At 46.4% G+C, this 19,902-nt stretch overlaps 1 protein-coding gene across 3 annotated transcripts in view; it reads left to right on the top strand.

Moving 5' to 3' along the window:
• EIF3L (eukaryotic translation initiation factor 3 subunit L) overlaps window positions 1–19,902 on the top strand; it is an 88,846-nt gene that overhangs the window by 42,614 nt on the left and 26,330 nt on the right. For all 3 annotated transcript variants that reach the window (XM_033929563.1, XM_033929564.1, XM_033929565.1), the window contains 3 exons: window positions 4,202–4,275; window positions 19,095–19,266; window positions 19,473–19,627. In XM_033929563.1, the coding sequence (XP_033785454.1) occupies window positions 4,202–4,275; window positions 19,095–19,266; window positions 19,473–19,627 (401 nt within the window). The remainder of the gene's footprint in view (window positions 1–4,201; window positions 4,276–19,094; window positions 19,267–19,472; window positions 19,628–19,902) is intronic.

Below are 19,902 nucleotides of genomic sequence, written 5' to 3'. Positions count from 1 at the left end.
GGGTTTAAAGTGGGTTAAAACCACGGGCTTATAGGGCTTCTTAGATTTGTCATTGTAATTTTTATAAAGTCCCATTGTTTGACTAAGGAGTTTCCTCAGAGGTTCCATTTATAATTCCCATAGAAACAGTACTGATGGCTGATATCACAAGGAGAGATTCCTGTAGAGATAAGGGGACATTTCAGTGCAACTTAAAGCTACTCTCCACGAAACTGGGCATCTTGCCTAAAATTCTTTACAAGGCTTTCAGTCTAAAGAGTACACTCCCATACCGTTTGAAAGGCATGCAGAGAAAATATGCAGAGAAAACCACGGGCTCTTCTTGTCCAGCAAGGCTGTCTCAAAAAAAAAAAAATAAAATAAGGTTGCATCTCAGACGGGCATGCGCAGACCATCTACATACAGATGGTCTGCGCATGTGCGGGGATAGCTATAGAACGATCCATGCAGGCAGATGGGGGCATTCCTCCGATCGCCCCCATCTGCATATTTTTTGTTCCTGAATTCATCGGATCTGCCCCGATCGGGCAGGTAGTAAATCCAGGCCTAAGCCCCTTACTTGGCTGCAACACCCTCCCCCCCACCACACACACACATACCTTTCAGATTCATTTGTAATTCACAGGTCATAAGTACATAAGCAGTGCCTCTGCTGGGTCAGACCAGAGGTCCATCCCACCCGCAGTCTGCTCATGCGGCGGCCCATTCAGGTCAAGGACCTGCATAGTAATTCTCTATCAGTAATCCTCAATCCATTTTTCCTGCAGGAAATCATCCACTCCTCTATCTGTACCCTTCAATCCCCTTATCCTTCAGGAATTCATCCAAACCCTTCTTGAAACCCTGTAGTGTACTCTGTCGTATCACACCCTCTGGAAGCGGTGTCCACCATCCTTTGGGTGAAGAAGAATTTCCTAGTATTGGTTCTGAATCTGTCCCCTCTTAACTTTTCTGAATGCCCCCTCGTTCTTTTATTTTTTGAAATTTTGAAAAATCTGTCCCTTTCCACTTTTTCCATGCCTTTCATGATCTTGTAGGTCTCTATCATGTCCCCTCTAAGCCTCCGCTTCTCCAGGGAAAAGAGGCCCAGCTTCCCAATCTTTCGGCATATGAAAGGTTTTCCATACCCTTTATCAGTCACATCGCTCTCCTCTGAACCCTCTCAAGAATCGCCATATCCTTCTTAAGGTACGGCGACCAGAATTGGGCGCAGTACGCCAGATGCGGGTGCACAATTGCCCGATATAGCAGCAGGATAACTTCTGCCGTTCTGGTTGTAATACCCTTCTTGATTATACCTAGCATTCTGTTTGCCTTTTTTGAGGCCGCTGCGCACTGCGCCGACAGCTTCATTGATCTGTCTACCATTACCTCTAAGTCTTTCTCAAGGCTACTCTCACCCATTACCAGCCCCCCCCCCCATCATATAGCTGTACATCGGGTTTCTGTGTCCTACATGCAAGACTTTGCATTTCTCTACATTAAACTTCATCTGCCATTTATTCGCCCACTCTCCCAGTTTGTTCAGGTCCCTTTGTAAATCTTCACAGTCCTCTTTGCTCCTAACCCCACTAAAAAGTTTTGTGTCATCTGCGAATTTTATAACTTCGCACTTCAGCCCTGTTTCTATGTCATTTATGAAAACATTGAACAGCACAGGTCCGAGTACCGATCCCTGCGGGCCACCACTCATGACCCCTCTCTAGTCCAAGTAGTGGCCCTTCACTCCTACCCTTTGCTTCCTACCTGCCAACCAGTTTTTGATCCATCTATGTACATCCCCTTCCACCCCATGGCTCCTTAGTTTCCTTAGCAGGCATTCATGTGGTACCTTGTTGAAGGCTTTTTGGAAATCCAAGTATACAATATCTATGGGGGCTCCTTCGTCCATTTGCTTGTTTACTCCTTCGAAGAAGTGTAATAAGTTCGTTAGGCACGATCTTCCTTTGCTGAAGCCATGTTGGGTTGTGTTTATCAGTTTATTCCTTTCTAGATGCTTGTTGATGCTGTCTTATCAGTGCTTCCACCATCTTCCCCTGGACTGATGTGAGACTTACCGGTCTGTAGTTCCCCGGGTCGCCTCTCGAGCCTTTTTTAAAGATGGGTGTAACATTTGCTATCTTCCAATTCTCCGGGATCACCCCTGTTTTCAAGGATAGATTACAAACCTGCTGCAGTAACTGCTATTTCCACTTTTAGCTCTTTCAATACCCTAGGGTGGATTCCGTCCAGGCCCGGAGATTTGTCAACTTTTAATCTGTCTATCTGCTTGAGCACGTCCTCGAGGCTTACCTCCATGGATCTTAACTTTTCTGCCTGATCACCTTTAAAGATCCTTTCAGGTTCTGGCACGCTGGATGTGTCCTCTTTTGTAAAAACTGATGAAAAGAACATGTTTAATCTAGCCGCCATTTCTTTTTCCTCCTTCACTACTCCTTTCCTATTTCCGCCGTTCAGCGGTCCCACCTCCTCTCTTGCCGGCTGCTTCCCTTTAACATATCTGAAGAACGGTTTGAAATTTTGTGTCTCCTTGGCTAGCCTCTCTTCATATTCTCTTTTTGCTCTTCTAACCTAACGGTGGCATTCTTTTTGATGCTTCCTGTGCTCTTTCCAGTTTTCCCCGGTTTTGTCCTTTTTCCACTTCCGGAATGACTTTTTCTTATCTCCTATTGTTTTCTTCACTTCCTTAGTTATTCATGCCGGCTCATTTGTTCGGCCTTTTTTGCATCCCTTTCTGAATCTGGGGATATACAGAATTTGCGCAGTGTTTATCATGTCTTTAAGTAAAGACCAGGCTTGCTCCACAGTCTGCGACTTCTTTAAGCTGTTCCTTAGTTTCTTTCCTACCATTGCCTTCATCGCTTCGTAGTTTCCTTTCTTGAAGTTAAAAGTTGTTTTTGTGGTCCTCTTCCCCTTCGATGTCCTTGCATCGACTTTGAATTGGATCATTGTGATCACTGTTTCCTAACGGTCCCACTACTTCCACTTCCTTTGCAGGTCCATTGAGCCCATTTAGGATCAGGTCTAGAGTTGCGTTCCCTCTCGTCGGCTCTCTGACCAGCTGCTCCATGAAGCAGTCCTGGATTGCCTCCAGGAATCCGGTTTCCCTAGCGCATCTGGAGTTTACAAGACTCCAGTCTATCCTGGGATAATTGAAGTCTCCCATAACAACGGTGTTACCATTTTTGCATTCCCGTCTCATTTCGGCTTCTATTTCTTCGTCATTTTCTTTGGTCTGCCCGGGTGGATGATAATACAGGCCCATTCCTTCCTGGTATTTTAACCCATAGCAATTCCAGTTTGTCGTTCACTGCCACTGTGTCCACTCTGGTCTAGTGTATGCTATCCTTGATGTATAGGGCTATTCCTCCTCCTTTCTGATTCGACCTATCTTTGCGATAGAGTTTGTACCCCGGCAGTACTGTGTCCCATTTGTTTTCCTCATTCCACCATGTCCCAGCAGTAAAGATGGTCACAGAAATCTAATGCCAATTAGCACTGATTGATTATTAGTTCCCAATTATCAATGCTAATTATCTTATCAATTATCCTGTGTGTGTGCTCCCAATTTGCACATGCAGTTTTGAGCACCATATGGGTGATTTGTTCATTTGAGCACCATATGGGTGATTTGTTCATTTTCTGCTGTTTATACAAGTTTGCGGTTTTTTCTTATTGCAAAAGTTTTAGGTCATAAGGATTTACAAATGGGGTGTGTGTGTGGTGGTGTTCAACTCTAACAGTTATAGAATTATACCCTTCAAAATATCAAAGACTTGAAGTTCCACAGAACTTTAATAGGGTAAGGCTCGCAAGTCTTTGTTCTGTCGCCATCTTCTGGTTGATGGACACAAGCCACAAGGTTCTGGACTGATCTGGTAGGACTAAAGGAAAGAAAACTATTGGGTAAGACTTAATTTTTTGTTTCCTTTGGAAACTAAGTTAAGTAGTCATATAGTATTAGGAAACCAGGCAGGTGTGACACACACAGTCATTGGATTACAGTTTTTTACCACAGCAGAAAAACCCTTGAAAGTCAATAATTGCTCTGAGAACTGCATATTTATCTAAAAGATGTATTGGAGCCAGAAATGGTTCATATTCAGGTCTCCTGGAGCATGATGAGAAACCATAGGCATAATGCAGACCTGATCTCCAGGAGCTGGAAGGTTAACTTTTTTTCTTCTTCTTTTTCTCACAGATGCAGATGGCCCAGCTCCCTTGGAGCTTCCTAACCAGTGGCTGTGGGACATAATTGATGAATTCATTTACCAGGTACAGTGCCTGGTTTTCTGGAAACAGTGTGGAACCCATAGTCTGTGTCTTGATCTTGTTTGTATTGTAGAAGCTAATGCTGAAAGCGGCATTACTGAAAAATTGTTTTGTTTTTAATTTATTCACTGTGCTTTTATTACCCTTTGAAGTAAAGGAGTTTGAAATTGTTAACAGGTCTGCTGCTTGTCCATGTTTATCTATATAAGGTCCAGGTAAGTCAAGATGATGCTTATCTGAATATTCTCAAATATATTAGCAGCCTGAAAAATTGAAAGTGCACAAGAACATATCATCTTTCTTTGCAAAAAAACTGTGTGCAGTGAAATAACTAGTGGTAAAAATGAAGGCAGTGTGAGACAAACAGCTCAAGGAAAGTACAGTGATGTGAAAAAGTTATTCCCCACCCCCTCACCGGTCCTGTCACACTGAATGGCTTCTATCTTTAAACAAAATTGTAATATTAAAGGGCACCCGATTAAACACGTAAGTTATTAAATTACTAGTGTTTAAGCCCGTTACATTAACGGGTGCTAGAATATATGTCTTTCTTTCTGTGTGTCTCCCTGCCCCTGTCTCTTTCTTCCTTTCTTTCTGTCTCTTTCCTTCCCTCTGTCTGTCTTTCTTTCTGTCTCTCTCCCTGCCCCTTTCTTTCTGTCTCTTTCCTTCCCTCTGTTGGTCTTTTTTTCTGTCTGTCTCTCTCCATCTGGCCCCCTGTCTGTCTGTCTTTCTTTCTTTCTGTCTCTCTCCGTGCCCACTGTCTTTCGTTCTCGTGCGCTGTCTGGCTTTATGTCTCCATGGCCACCTGCCTGCCTTTCTTTGTCTTTCTCTATGGCCCCCTTCTATATCCTCCCCAAAGCAAATAAAGATTGCTCCCTGCACCCAGCACACCCCTCCCCCCAAAGCAAAGCAAGTTCACTCCATGGCCCCCTTTTGCTACTGAAAAGGAAACTTTAAAATAATGCATTTAAAATGATCAGATACTTGGAAACTGCAAAGAAAGGACTTAAGTAAAGTTCAGGATTTTTAAATCATAATAAAAGTCATAAAATTCTGCAGCTTCCCTGCTTTCTATCTTGAAAGTTGTTTAATGATAGAGAAATTGATAGAGAGAGATTTCTGCAGCTTCTCTGCTTTCTATCTCTCCCTTCCTCTCTCCACCTTTTCCCTTCACACTTTCACTGAAATAACCTGAGTTACAGCTTCGGGAGCGGCATGCAGGCTACTTGCTAGGGGATCGGCCATTTTTGCTGCATCGGATCCGTTGCTTTGGCCGGCCGACTTAGGCCTGTGAGCGTCGTTGGCCTGGAGGAGCCGGTCGGGGCGGGGCTTCCGTGTTGGTCGGCTGCGTGTGAGTTTAGGGGTATGGGTGATTAGTGAACATACCCGCGCATCCCTGAACCTACCCAAAGATTCCCCGTGCGGGAGGAATCGCCGCCATCACTGCCCCCCTGAGCCGCCACTACTGCTGCATCCGTCGCCGGGCCCTGCTCCCCACGCTGCGCACCTAGGCCGGGGAGGAGGTGGTGGCGGCAACGGCAACAACAGTGGATTCCGGGAGCAGCGGCTGCCTTCCCCGCCTCCCTCACCGCCCGACTGCAGAGCCGAGATTGAGGAGCCGCCACCGACAGCCAGACTGTGAGTGCGCGGTCTGGCTGGCTCCTCTACCAAAGCCCTTCCGGCAGCAGCCCCTCTCGCATCCGTCCCCGCGTTGCAAGCCTCTCCGAAGGCCGGCTCCCACGAAAATGCTGCCCCTCTGTCCAAAGCTGCAGCCGGACGCAAGAGGAGCCGTCAACACGAAAACCCCCAGCAAGGGAGCCATTCAGAGTGCGGGGCCGTTGCAAACAGCTGGGTTCTTCTGCTTCCCCTATTATCTCCACCGCCGTAGACTCTTTTTTAATCTGGGGTAACCGCCATGCAGAAAATGCCATTGCTGGAGAGCAGGGAGTGCCGCGTTTTAAAATTTCTCTACCTCGCGTGTGGCTGTAGTAAGCGCACTGTTGCCGGCCACGGACCTACGGATCATGGAAGCACGCAAATAGGAGTGCGCATGCGCGAGTTAGCCTTTTATTATATAGATTGCATGTCCATCCACCATCTTTTCCTCCCCTGCTTTACTGTGATCCGTATCTTTTTCTAGTGATATAACATAAGCATTATATACACGAAATAATATAACCACCTTTATGAAGAGATTAACCCAACGCAGTGTAGAGCTTGACATAAAACAATTTTCTTAGCATCAGCTACCAATGGGTGTTACTCCCTTTCTGTCAGCAAGTAGAGGTAGAGATTTCTGGTAGTGACATCACCAGCATAAGCGACAGTGCTCCCTGGAGCAATCCAGTATTTTTCTCTGCCTTCAGCATTTGGTAGGTTATGTTATCAGTGCTTCTCTCCCTGGCCTAGCTCCTGGAGGGAGACCAACAAGGGTCTCAGTGATGTAGAGTATCTGGTTATTCTAAGAGGTCAGAGTCCTTCAGACAGAGTGGAGGAGGGCTCAGGGGTTCTCTCCTGTAGATTCTGGTTCTGGGGAACTTCCCTGTCAAGAGAGTGATCGAATGGGATCAGGCTGTTTTGTCATGAGGAGCTGTCTCATCTCCTAAATGAGGTTGTGGGGTGCTAGCTATGTTTTAAACCCTCTCTCCCCCCCCCCCAACAGAGCACATTTCACTCCTTAAGGCTTTTTGCTTGATAATGACAGAGTGGGAGTTCCTGGATGGCCCTCTTGGTGTTGCTGGGGCTCCTGCTCATTTCTATACCTTTGCTTAGGAGGTGGCGGACTATTTGAACACCATGGTTACTATAGTCATGAAGGTGACCACAGTACTTGTATAATAGGGCTTGGCCTTTAGGGAGCTCCATGAAAAGTATTTGGAACAGCAGCTTTGCCTGGGCTTTTCAGTGGGGGTCCTAGCATTCAGGCTACTATTTCTGGTGGTTACCTAACTACTTGCGTTGGTTTTAGCAGTTACTGGAGTCCCCAGAGACTTCACCTGACATCTGAGTTGACCTTTTTTGGTGAGCATCCTATATAATCTAGTCCATATGGTTTTTCACTCAGTGGCAGTGTTGAGGATCACCGTCGATTGTGACTTTCACCTCTGGGCGCAGATGCAGCTGCCCTTTAGAGGTGCTTGCCTTTTGCTGATGACTTGGAGAAGTTGGTGAAGGATATGGGAGAGACATGGCTGTCCATCTCCTAGAGCTGCAGCAAGGGTATGCACCAATCCTTGACCTCAAGGGAACAGGCTGCTTCAGGTCTGTTTGGCGGCTTTCAGCCCGAGGGTGGCACATCCGAGCTGGGACCACATCCGCTTGGCCTGCCCAATAAGGGTGTGCCACATCCCTTTTCACAATGGGAGACAGGCTGTCTCTCTTCTGCAACACATGGATCTGCAACACCTCATATCAGTGGGTTCTGGAGGTTGTCGAGAGGAGGTATGCCATAGTTTTCCCATCTGGTTCCAGACACTTTCATGATCTCTTTCTGTGAATTGTCTCTAAACGTCAGGCTGTCATTAGTACCCTTCAGTACATTTTTATTTGTTTATAAATTGCATTTGCCCTTTTTATTTGTTTATAAATTGTATTTTTAATCCTTTTTTTTCTTTTTACCTTCTGTGTTTGGTTGGTCAAAAGTTGTATTAACTGTCTGGTTTGATCAATGTGTTTTCTTTTTACCCAATTTTATCGTTATTTGTAAATCACATTGGATTATGATTTTGTAATCAAATCAAATTTTTAAATAAACTTGAAACTTGATCTCTGTGATATGGGAGTGGTGGAACCTGTTCTGCTGGCGGAGCAAGGCTTGGACAGGTACTCATCTTTTTCATGGTCCTGAAGAAAGGTGGCTCCTTCTAGCCCATCTGGGACTTCGAAAGGGGTGAACACTTGCCTTAGAGTCCAGCACTTTGGATGGAGGCTCTGTGCTCGATCATCGTGTCTGTGATGCTAGTGGAGTTTTTGACTTCCCGGGACTACTACTATTTATTTATAAAGTGCTACCAGACGCACAAAACAAACACGCAAGTGACGGTCCCTGCTCAAAAAAGCTGGCATTCTAATTAAGACAGACAAAGGTATATATATGTTACTTAGGTGAGGAAATATAAGAGACTTAGAGGTAGGGGAGTAAAGGGAGAATGACAACAGATATGGGTGCTTTACAAGTTGGGAGAGTAGAGTATAAATGCAGTTTCAAAAAAGTGGGTTTTTAGCCTGGCTCTGAACCCTATGAGAGATGGACCTCACAGAGGCTCCAGCTCAGGTTCTGGAGTATCTGGGAGTCTTCTTCAACAGTTGCTGGAGGATGGTTTTCCTTCCAGAGGAGGAAGTAGGGAAGCTGCAATCGCAGAGGTGGTAAACTGAGAGGTTTAAAGGCAGGCAGTTGAGGTTTACAAAGAAGGCATAGCTGACCAGTATCAGTGAGCTATGTCATAAGTAACAAGTGAGATTAACAGTTGAGGACTGCTAAATTTCAGGAAAAGGTATGTTTTTAGGAGCTTCTTAAAGTGCATGTAAGAGGTTGATGCTTTGACCAGCTAACTGTTCTGGTTCTTTGGAGGCAGCTTGGTAAGATAGACTGCTGACGGATCTTTTTTGAGTGCAGTCTTTAATTGAGGGGAAGGTGAAGAATGATTGATGTGTGGTTCAAACAGGTCCAGCAAATATGAATTGATTAGTGAGGTAGTTAGGCAGTAGGTCATATAATACTTTGTAAAAGAGACATCCAAATTTGAAGAGCACTCGACCTTCACTCGGTATTAGCTTCCCTGATGAACTCTCTCCATTGTCTATTTAGTGAAGGTTCAAATGCACTGATTATTCATATGGTCTTAGCAGTGCTTTTGATCTAGTCGATCACAAGATATTGTTAGATTGTTTAGATTCAATAGGTATCTCGGGAAAAGTTTGGAACTGGTTTGAGGGTTTCTTGAGAACAAGACGTTATCAAGTGTTTAGTGAAGAGAGTTACTCTTTTTCCTGGAGTAATTCTTGTGGGGTACCCCAGGGTTCTCTGCTGTCACCTACTTTATTTAATATATATTTGGCTCCACTGGGAAAATTATTGCATAGCTTGGGAGTCAAGTATTTTATTTACGCTGATGATATTACCATAGTACTCCCACTTATGTGCTTCACAGGGGAAGTAATAAATCAAATTTCTTCATTATTAATCCATATAAGGCTGGAACTTTAGATCATTTATTATTTTATTGCCCATTTATTAAGGCTTTTTGCCAGTCTATTTGGGACCAAATAAGTTGTATGCTAGAAAATCATGTAGCATTGTCTTATGACACAATTTTATTTGGCATGTCTATGAGAGCTAAATGTCAAATATCTGCTAATAAAACAAGCTTTTGATATTGACAGGAGTTGCCATCCAACAAATAACATATAATTGGAAGGATTGTAAAAGGTTGAATTATTGTTTTTGGTGGAACTCAGTTTGCCATTTGTATAAAATGGAAAGAGCATTGGCAGTTCAAAAAGGATACTTTAATAAATTTAAGGATGTGTGGGGGCCATTAATAAATTATTATAATGACTAATTTTCACTTTTCTCAATTTAATATACATGCAGATTTTAGGTGGGGATGGGTTTTGGTTTGTCTACTAATAAAAGGTGTATGAATTAAATATGCTACTATATTCATGTGGTATATATTTGTTGTATATGAATTTGGGAGGGGGTTTAGGGTTAAATCTTCTTTTTGAATGATGTAGATTCTTCAAGTGATGATGTATTTTAATTGTTGATAATTACTGTACACTTGATGTAAACTATAAAATGAATAAAGAATTATTAAAAAAAAAAATAAATCCATATCGAGCAATGGACTAAGAGGGCAAAACTTAAAATGAATCCGGAAAAATCAAAATTTTTTCTGGCTAGTCCTTTTGATACTATAAAAGAAAAAGAACTATACTTGAATGGACAAACTTTCCAAATTTCTGCTTCATTTAGAATTTTGAGTGTCATATTTGATTATCATTTAACATTGGAAGATCACACAAACTCGCTAGTTAAGAAATGTTATACAATTTTGTGGAAGCTTCGGATGATAAAAAAATTCTTCGATAAGGCATCATTTAGATTATTGGTACAATCATCCATTTTGTCCATTCTAGATTATTGTAATATAATTTACATGGAATCCCAAAAAAAGCTTCAAAAAAGACTGAGACTTATACAAAATACAGTGGTCCGTTTAATTTTTGGGTTGAAAAAACATGATCATGTTACTCCATCCTACAAACAGTTGCATTGGTTGCCTTTTGAGGCTAGAGTAATGTTTAAGTTTGGTTGCACCAGTTTTAAAGTGCTGTTTGGTATGGCTCCTAATTACCTGTGTCTATGTTTTGAAAGATATAAACCCAAAAGAATAACTCGAGGGCAATACTTATTTGTGTTCCCAATTATTAAGCTTTGTTGTTACAAGAGATTCTTTTTTTTTTTTTTTAATTTTTATTCATTTTTTTTATGTTACAACAAGTGTAGCAATTAAACTCATATGAACTTAAAGATACACACTTGATTAACTCTCATATAAGCATAAAGTTTAACATTTCATTACAAATTAATATTCTATAATATTTTAAATATTATATAAGAAATCTAAAAGAGATTCTTTGATAAATTGCTTGGTTTTCAGGCAGATAAAATGGATTCATGGTTAAGTTCTATTATTTCTTAGGCCCATTCATACATGTCTTTTAGGAAACTATTGAAAACTGATTTATTTGAAAAATTTGTAAATTGATGTTTCAGAATATTGATGGGAAATTTGCACATTGATTTTATAGTTGAACTTTTTAAAGAAATATCTATCTATTTTTGCGAATGCATTTTATTTAATTATTGTATAATCTTAGTTGTTCATAGATTTTGAATTTTTATTCACTGTTTGTATACTTTTAGTACTGTAAGTGAACCGCTTAGAAATATGTGGTAGGGCGGTATATAAAAATAAAATTATTATTATTCAATCGTCAGCCAATGCAGCTTTGGATAGAATGGAGTTATGTGGTTGAATTTGTTTAGGTTGAAGATTAGCTTGACAGCAGTGTTTTGGATGACGCTTAGTTTCCAGAAGTGTCTGCGTAATCCTCCTAGGTATACAATGTTGCAGTAGTCCAAGATTAGTACCTGGACTAGGAGTTTGAATGGAAGTATTTCATTATGGACCTAAGTTTCTATAATGTGTTGAAGACTTTGTGTACAACATTACACACTTGGACTGACATGGATAGTTGTCTGTCCAAGTGGACACCTAGAATTTTATTTGTAGGGGAGATTGGAAAATTGGTTCCCCTCAAGGTGAGGGAGTCCTTTGTGAAGTTGGTGGATGAAGCTATGAAGAATTTTGTTTTCTTCGTATTTAATTTTAGTTTGGAATCGGCCATCCAGTCTTCTATAGTGGACAAGACAGTTTATGCTATGTGTATCAGGTGGGTAACAGGGAGAACGATGGTGATGTCAACAGTATAGCTGTAGTGGGGGATGTTTAGGCTGCTCAAGTAGTCACCTAGAGAGGCTAGGTAGACGTTAAAGAGGAGGGGCGACAGTAGGGAACCTTATGGAACGCCACAGCTGCTGGCCCATTCAGATTGAACTTGGTAACTGTGAGCTTTCAGGAAGCCTCAGAACCAGTTGAGGACATTTCCTGATAGTCCGAAAGAGTCTAGGCGGAGTAGTAGCAAGTCATGGTCCATTAGGTCGAAGGCACTGCTGAGGTCCAGTTGGAGTATGAGTGCGTTTAGTCCCTTGCTCAATATATTGTATAGGTCATTGAGGAGAGAGGTGATTATCATTTCAGGGCTGAATGACGGTCTGAAGCCTGATTGTGAATCATGGAGCAAATGAAATTGATCTAGGTAGTTCATTAGTTGTGTTTGGACTATCCCCGCCATGAGTTTTATAAATAGTGGGCATAGCGTGATGGGTCTGTAATTGTCAGGCTGTGAGGTCGTTTTTTTCTTATCTTTTACGATGGATCTGATCATGATGTGGCCTCTTCCTGTGGGGAACAAGGGGGTATTTGAAGATCCAAGTCCGACAGAATTTGGGTCAGAATGTTTTTTTTCTTGTTTTCCTCCTCTAAATCTAGGGTGCGTCTTATGGAATGAAACATACGGTATGTACTTACCCTGGTAAGCTCTTTTCCAGTAGATAGGAGAGAAGTTCTTTACTCCTGCCCTGTCCTTCCTGCACCTGCCTACTGTCCTGTTTGTACTTCTCCAAGTTGCTTCTTGGATGTTAGTCAGCCCTTGGTCTGGGAAAGACTCTGTCTATGTCACTGTTTTATGCAGAGGTCATTTCAGAGCTCCTTTGATGCATTTGTTTTCATATTTATTCTTGAGCAGAACACTTGTTTATCCCAGGACAAGCAGGCATGATATTCTCACATGTGGATGTGGGTGACGTCATCTACGGAGCCCCGATGCAGACAGCTTTTTCAAGCAAACTTGATTGAAGATTTTAAGTTTGCTCTGCTGCTCCACGCATGTGTGCCTTCCTGCTCCACTAGAGGGCGCATCTCCCCCTCGTGGTCTCCAGTTCAAATTTTTCCGCTGAGCCTAGAAGTCGTGTATTTTTAGGCTCTGCCCCAACTGCCTTCTAGCACCGCGATTTTTTCTTGTTTTATTGATTTAGTCGCTGTGAGCGTTTTTTCTGATTTTTATTCTTCTGTTCCTGCTTCATTTTGACCGACCCGGAGGCTTCCGGGTCGCCGCAGCCGTGTGGCTACTTGGGCCGCGGCCAGTTTCATTTTCTATGTCCCGGCCTTTGACCGGCTTTAAAAAGTGCACCCGGTGCGAGCGGCTTCTTTCCATCACAGACCCGCGTCACCGGTGCATCCTCTGCCTGGGGGCCGCCCATCCAACCGACTTCTGCCCCCAGTGTGCTACTTTTCAGAACCGGGCCCTCCGTCGAAGAAAAGCCCGCATGGCGGACCTTTTCACCGCCGACCAACCCACTACCTCGGCCTCGGCCTTGACCTCGGCCCCGAATATCTCGGCACCACCTCGAGACTCGACCCCGAAGACCTCGGGAAAGCAAAAAGCCTCGGCTCCGGGTAAGTCTCCTCTTCCTTCTTCAGGTTCCGCACCAGCGAAGAAGCCAGCCTCGGGAACACCGGCGACGCATGGTGGAAGCCCCAAGCTTTCAGCCCCGGCGAAACCTTCCAAGCCTTCGGGCCGTGCCTCCACCACCCGGGAATACTCTGATACGAGGTCGCCCCCGGTGGAGTGCACCGAGGCATCGGACATGCCCTCAATGCTGTCCGTGCCCATTTTCCAGGACCTGCTCCGGGCGATGATCTCGTCGGAGCTGTCCGCTGCGCTGGCCCATCTACAACCGGCCCCGACCTCGACCTCGCGTGCGCTGGACCAGCCTGAGCCTCGCGTCGAGCCCCCTCGGGGCAAAGTGCGCCAGCTTCGCCGCATTCCATCCTCCTCGGATTCCTCGCCGAGACGCTCTCCCTCCACGGACCGCCGCGGGGCAAAGCGTCGCACTAAAACGACCGAAACCTCAAACCGCCGTACCTCTAAGAAGGCCCGGAGTTCGCCCACACTAAGAGGCCGTTCACCGACGCCCCGTACAGGACCGCTGAAGGTGATTGAGTTATCACTCTCCAACCCTCACATCCTCCTAACTCCCCCTCAGACCGGGGCTCCGAGCCGAGGTCCCAGGCTTTCGCCGAGGGAGTCCGGGTCGAGGTCACCGATTCGACATCGATCGGTACCCCGTACCCCGGCATTGTCTCCGAGGGGCTCCTCGAGACAACGTAGGTCCTCGACCCCGGAACACTGCCACAGTGTTTCCCCGGTCTCGGAGCGCAGGTCGGAGCATGAACCTCAATACTCGAGGGAAGCCTCCCCGTCCTTCTCCGCTCGACGGAGGTCTCGTTCACCGTCCCCACACGGGGCCCCGGGAACGTCCCGCCCCTCCTTCACTCGCTTTGTCCAGGACATGGGCCACGCTCTGGACTTAGACCTCCAGTCCGACTCAAGATACTCTAAAGAGTACCTGGCGGAGCTGGATTTGCCATCACCGCCCAGAGAGTCCCTTCGCTTACCGCCCAATCCGGTACTCCAACACGCTTTCTTCAGGAATCTGGAGACCCCCTATATGGTAACAGCTGTCCCCTCCAAAATGGAGTCCAAGTACCGTACAGTACCATACCCCGGGTTTGAGCAACCACAGCTCTCCCACCAGTCGCTGTTGGTAGAATCTTCCCTGAAAAGGCTCACCCCTCCCGGGTCTCAGCGGCGGTCCCCCCAGGTCGAGAGGATCGGACCCTTGACAAGTTCGGCAGAAGACTGTACCAGAACTCTATGATGGCCTCTAGGGTACAAAGTTACACTTTCATCTTCACGTCCTACTTGAAACATCTCATTGGACTGTTGGGAGCCTTTGCGACCTACCTGCCGGCCTCACGCCAAGGAGCCTTTAACCTGCTCCTGGAGGTTTTCTCCAACCTACGCCTCCATTTATTTCACGCGGCCTATGATGGCTTCGAACTTTCATCCAGAGTGGCAGCCTTCGCTATCGCCATGCGCCGCCTAGCCTGGTTACGCCTCGTCGACATGGACCCTAACCTACAGGACCGGTTGGCTAACCTCCCCTGTGTGGGCAAAGAACTTTTTGATGACACTATCGAGGCAGCTACGAAACGCCTTTCAGAACACGAACGCTCGTTTGCCTCCCTCGTTCGGCAAAAGCCGAAACCGCCAGCGTCCAGGCCGTTCAGGGCCCCTCCACGCCACTACCCTCAAAAATCTACCCCTGCCTTCTCACGGCCTCCACCCCGACGCCCGCAAGCTCACCATCGGGCTCCGCCCAAGTCCCAGCCGCCTGCGACCGCCAAACCATCCCCGTCCTTTTGACGGGATAAGCGGATGGGGGCTGGCCCCCTCCGCCACAGCCCCAGGCCTCCTTCCCATCGGGGGACGCCTCAGAGCCTTCTACCCGCGCTGGGAACAAGTCACGTCGGACACATGGGTCCTTGGTGTGATCTCATCAGGATACTCTCTCAACTTTCGGGAAAACCCTCCAGACAATCCTCCAAGGGTGTGCCCTCCCAACCGAACTCAGTTATCCCTCCTTCTCTCAGAAGCTCGAGAACTGCTTCGCCTACGGGCAGTGGAGGTGGTTCCCCCCGACCAACGGGGGAAAGGGTTCTACTCCCGTTACTTCCTGGTACCGAAGAAGACGGGAGACCTGCGCCCAATTCTAGACTTGAGGCGACTCAACAAATTTCTGGTGCGGGAAAAGTTCCGGATGCTTTCCCTACCGATTCTCTACCCTCTCATCGACGAGGGCGATTGGCTCTGCTCCCTCGATCTGAAGGAAGCCTACACACATGTTCCAGTGCACCCTGCTCACCGCAAGTTCCTGCGCTTTCAGGTGGGGGACCTACACCTACAATACCGAGTCCTCCCCTTTGGCCTGGCGTCGTCACCCCGAGTCTTCACGAAGTGCCTCGTGGTGGTCGCAGCTGCCTTACGCTCTCAGGGCCTCCAGGTATTCCTCTACCTGGACGACTGGCTGATCAAAGCCCCGTCCAGGGAGGGGGTTATCTCAGCGACCCGACAGACTATTATTTACCTTCAAGGTCTGGGGTTCGAGGTAAACTTCCTAAAATCCCAGCTGCGCCCCTCTCAGTCCTTACAGTTCATCGGGGGCCGTGCTGGATACCGTTCGCCTCCGCTCCTTTCTTCCCCCTCCACGTCAAGAGGCGTTAGTAAGTCTGAGTCGAAGGATTTCGCTGCTGACCTCCGTATCAGCTCGGCAGATGATAACTCTTCTGGGCCACATGGCCTCTACCGTCCACCTCATACCCTTCGCCTGCCTCCACCTGAGGACTCCTCAATGGACCCTGGCCTCCCAATGGCGTCAGGACTGGGACCCAATCGACCGTCCCGTGACAGTGACTCCTTCCTTGCAACGATCACTCCTCTGGTGGGCCGACTCTTCAAATCTGTCCAAAGGTTTACATTTTCTCGCCCCTCCACACAGCAAGGTACTCACCACGGATTCGTCGGAGTACACTTGGGGAGCTCACCTGGATGGCCTATGCACTCAGGGGATGTGGTCAACAGAGGACCGCCGCTGCCACATCAACGTGCTGGAGCTTCGGGCCATCTATCTCGCCGCTGTGGCTTTTCAACATCTGCTCCACGACCGGGTGGTTCTCGTCCGAACCAACAACCAGGTAGCAATGTACTATGTAAACAAGCAAGGGGGGACGGGGTCTCGGGCCCTCTGTCAGGAAGCCCTGCGTCTCTGGAAGTGGGCAATCTCCAACAACATCTTCCTTCGAGCGGTGTACATACAAGGAGAGCGGAACTGTCTGGCAGACAGACTCAGCCGCCTCCTCCAGCCACACGAGTGGTCGCTGCACGCCCAAACCTTACGACAGGTGTTCGAGAAGTGGGGGACCCCTCAGATAGATCTGTTCGCCTCCCCCCTCAACCACAAACTCCCTCAATTCTGCTCCCGGATGTACTCCCTGGACAGCCTCGAGGCCGACGCCTTCCTCCTAGATTGGGAGGGAAGGTTTCTATACGCGTTTCCGCCTTTTCCTCTGATTCTGCGGACGCTGGTCCATCTCAAACCAGTGCGAGCCACTATGATCTTGATTGCTCCTCGGTGGCCACGCCAGCCTTGGTTTTCCCTTCTACTTCAACTCAGTACCAGAGATCCACTACCTCTGCCTCTGTTTCCCTCTCTGCTATCGCAGAGCCAGGGATCGCTGTTGCATCCAAATCTTCAGTCTCTTCATCTGAATGCTTGGTTTCTCTCCCCCTGACTTCTCTCCCTGTGTTGCAATCAGTCAAGGAAATACTGGAAGCCTCGAGGAAGGCCTCGACTAGAACCTGCTATTCCCAAAAATGGACCAGATTCTCATCCTGGTGCTCCTCACACGACCAGGACCCGGTGTCGGTCTCGGTCCCCTTGGTCCTGGAATATTTGCTCCATCTTTCTCACTCCGGCCTGAAGACCAACTCCATTCGGGTACATCTTAGTGCAATTGCTGCCTTCCATCAACCCCTGGAAGGAAAAGCCCTTTCACTCCATCCCTTAGTTTCTCGTTTCATGAAAGGTCTTTTGAATGTCCACCCTCCTCTCAAACCTCCCCCGGTGGTTTGGGACCTTAATGTGGTGCTGGCTCAACTCATGAAACCCCCATTTGAGCCGTTAGACAAATGCCATCTGAAATTCCTCACTTGGAAGGTGATCTTCCTACTCGCACTCACTTCCGCTTGGCGGGTTAGCGAGCTACAGGCTCTGGTGGCAGACCCACCTTTCACTGTATTCCATCACGACAAGGTGATCCTCCGCACTAACCCTAAGTTCTTGCCTAAAGTGGTATCTGATTTTCATCTCAACCAGTCCATCGTCTTGCCAGTATTTTTCCCCAAGCCCCACTCTCACCCTGGAGAGACGGCGCTGCACACACTTGACTGTAAGAGAGCGTTGGCCTTTTACCTCCAACGCACTCAATCTCATCGGACAGTCCCACAATTGTTTTTGTCCTTCGACCCTAATCGGCTGGGTCGCCCAGTTTCCAAGCGCACCTTGTCCAACTGGTTGGCTGCTTGCATTTCTTTTTGCTACGCTCAGCTGGTCTCGCGCTGCATGGTCGAGTAACGGGACATAAAGTCCGAGCGATGGCAGCCTCCGTAGCTTTCCTCCGTTCCACACCCATTGAGGAAATCTGCAAGGCTGCCACGTGGTCTTCGGTTCATACTTTCACCTCCCACTACTGCCTGGATACATTGTCCAGGAGCGATGGCCGTTTTGGCCAGTCGGTATTGCGTAATCTATTTGCTTAAATTGCCAACTTCCCCCCATCCCTTTTCAGTTAGCTTGGAGGTCACCCACATGTGAGAATATCATGCCTGCTTGTCCTGGGATAAAGCACAGTTACTTACCGTAACAGGTTTTATCCAGGGACAGCAGGCATATATTCTCACAACCCGCCCGCCTCCCCGAGGTTGGCTTCTTTGCTGGTTAAGTGAACTGGAGACCACGAGGGGGAGATGTGCCCTCTAGTGGAGCAGGAAGGCACGCATGCGTGGAGCAGCAGAGCAAACTTAAAATCTTCAATCAAGTTTGCTTGAAAAAGCTGTCCGCATTGGGGCTCCGTAGATGACGTCACCCATATCCACATGTGAGAATATATGCCTGCTGTCCCTGGATAACACCTGTTACGGTAAGTAACTGTGCTTTATGGTTTTCATTGCCTTGACTGTGTCTGCTTTCATGTTTGTAAGATGGCTCTCAGTGCTTGGGTACTAACTGTAGGTGGAGCTAGAGAGCACTCTGAAGTAGAGCAGAGTCGGAGAGAAAATCCAGATTGGATTCCTTCTGCAGATGGCACGCGGCCATTGGGATACTACCCACTTGTCTAGAATGTCTCCCCTATCTAGTGGAAAAGAGCTTACCAGGGTAAGTACATAATCTCTTTTTGATAAATGTCCTAATGTTAGCAGAATATAAGTGATAATAGGTAACATGTTAGAACATTCATATAAAATATACATGATACTCGCATGTCTGCACAATATAAATGAAATATCTTAATAATTAGGCAGCATTAGAGCATGTCAAGTAACAGAGATATGATGCCAATGCTGTTTGTAGAATGGAATTAAGTATATGAATGGGTAACATACGGGGCAAGTGCCACTGAGATACAGTATATAGATGACACAAGATTAAACAAACTTGCTGTTTAGATTTATTTAAAAAATAGCTTGTGCAACCCACCAAAGCTGAGTGTCTCTTCTTTAAACCTGTGCAGTTCCAGTCTTTCAGCCAGTACCGTTGTAAAACAGCAAAGAAGTCAGAAGAAGAAATTGAGTTTCTGCGCTCCAACCCCAAGATCTGGAACGTGCACAGCGTCCTCAATGTCCTGCACTCTCTGGTGGACAAGTCCAACATCAACCGACAACTAGAGGTCTACACCAGCGGTGGTGAGAAGCACCTTTCCAGACTCGCATATTGCAACATTCTTAAGGGGATCTTGAGTTTATCACCAGGATGGCAAATAAGGGCATCTTAAAATTGATAATCTTGCCTTGTTTTTCTCCAGAGAGATGATAGTGGCAGACACCTGCGAGTCTGTATGAGGGAAATCTCTTTCTCTTTTGCTATGTCTGACAAACTCTAATCTTCCCAGGTGACCCTGAAAGTGTAGCAGGCGAGTATGGACGTCACGCCCTCTATAAAATGCTGGGTTACTTTAGCTTGGTGGGGCTCCTGCGACTGCATTCCTTGCTGGGAGATTACTATCAGGCTATCAAAGTGCTGGAGAACATTGAGCTAAACAAAAAGGTAAGGGCTGTACCCCAGAGCCTTCTATGCATTGGCCCTTATTCTTAAAACTCATGAAATAAAGAGTAATATCCACTGAATTATACCAAGTAATATGGTGTTTTGTGTAAATTATTTTGACATTGTTCTAAAACTGCCCTGTGCTCTTGGAAGTAGCCATTTTTAGGAAGGCTCTAAACCAGTGGTCTCAAACTTGCGGCCCACCAGGTACTGTTTTGAGGCCCTGGGTATGTTTATCATAATCACAAAAGTAAAATAAAACCGTTTCTTGATCA

Source organism: Geotrypetes seraphini, chromosome 2 (assembly GCF_902459505.1).
Source record: "Geotrypetes seraphini chromosome 2, aGeoSer1.1, whole genome shotgun sequence".
Lineage (NCBI taxonomy): Eukaryota > Metazoa > Chordata > Amphibia > Gymnophiona > Dermophiidae > Geotrypetes > Geotrypetes seraphini.
The sequence above is the reverse complement of the archived record's forward strand: the minus strand, read 5'-3'. Positions and strand labels throughout refer to the sequence as shown.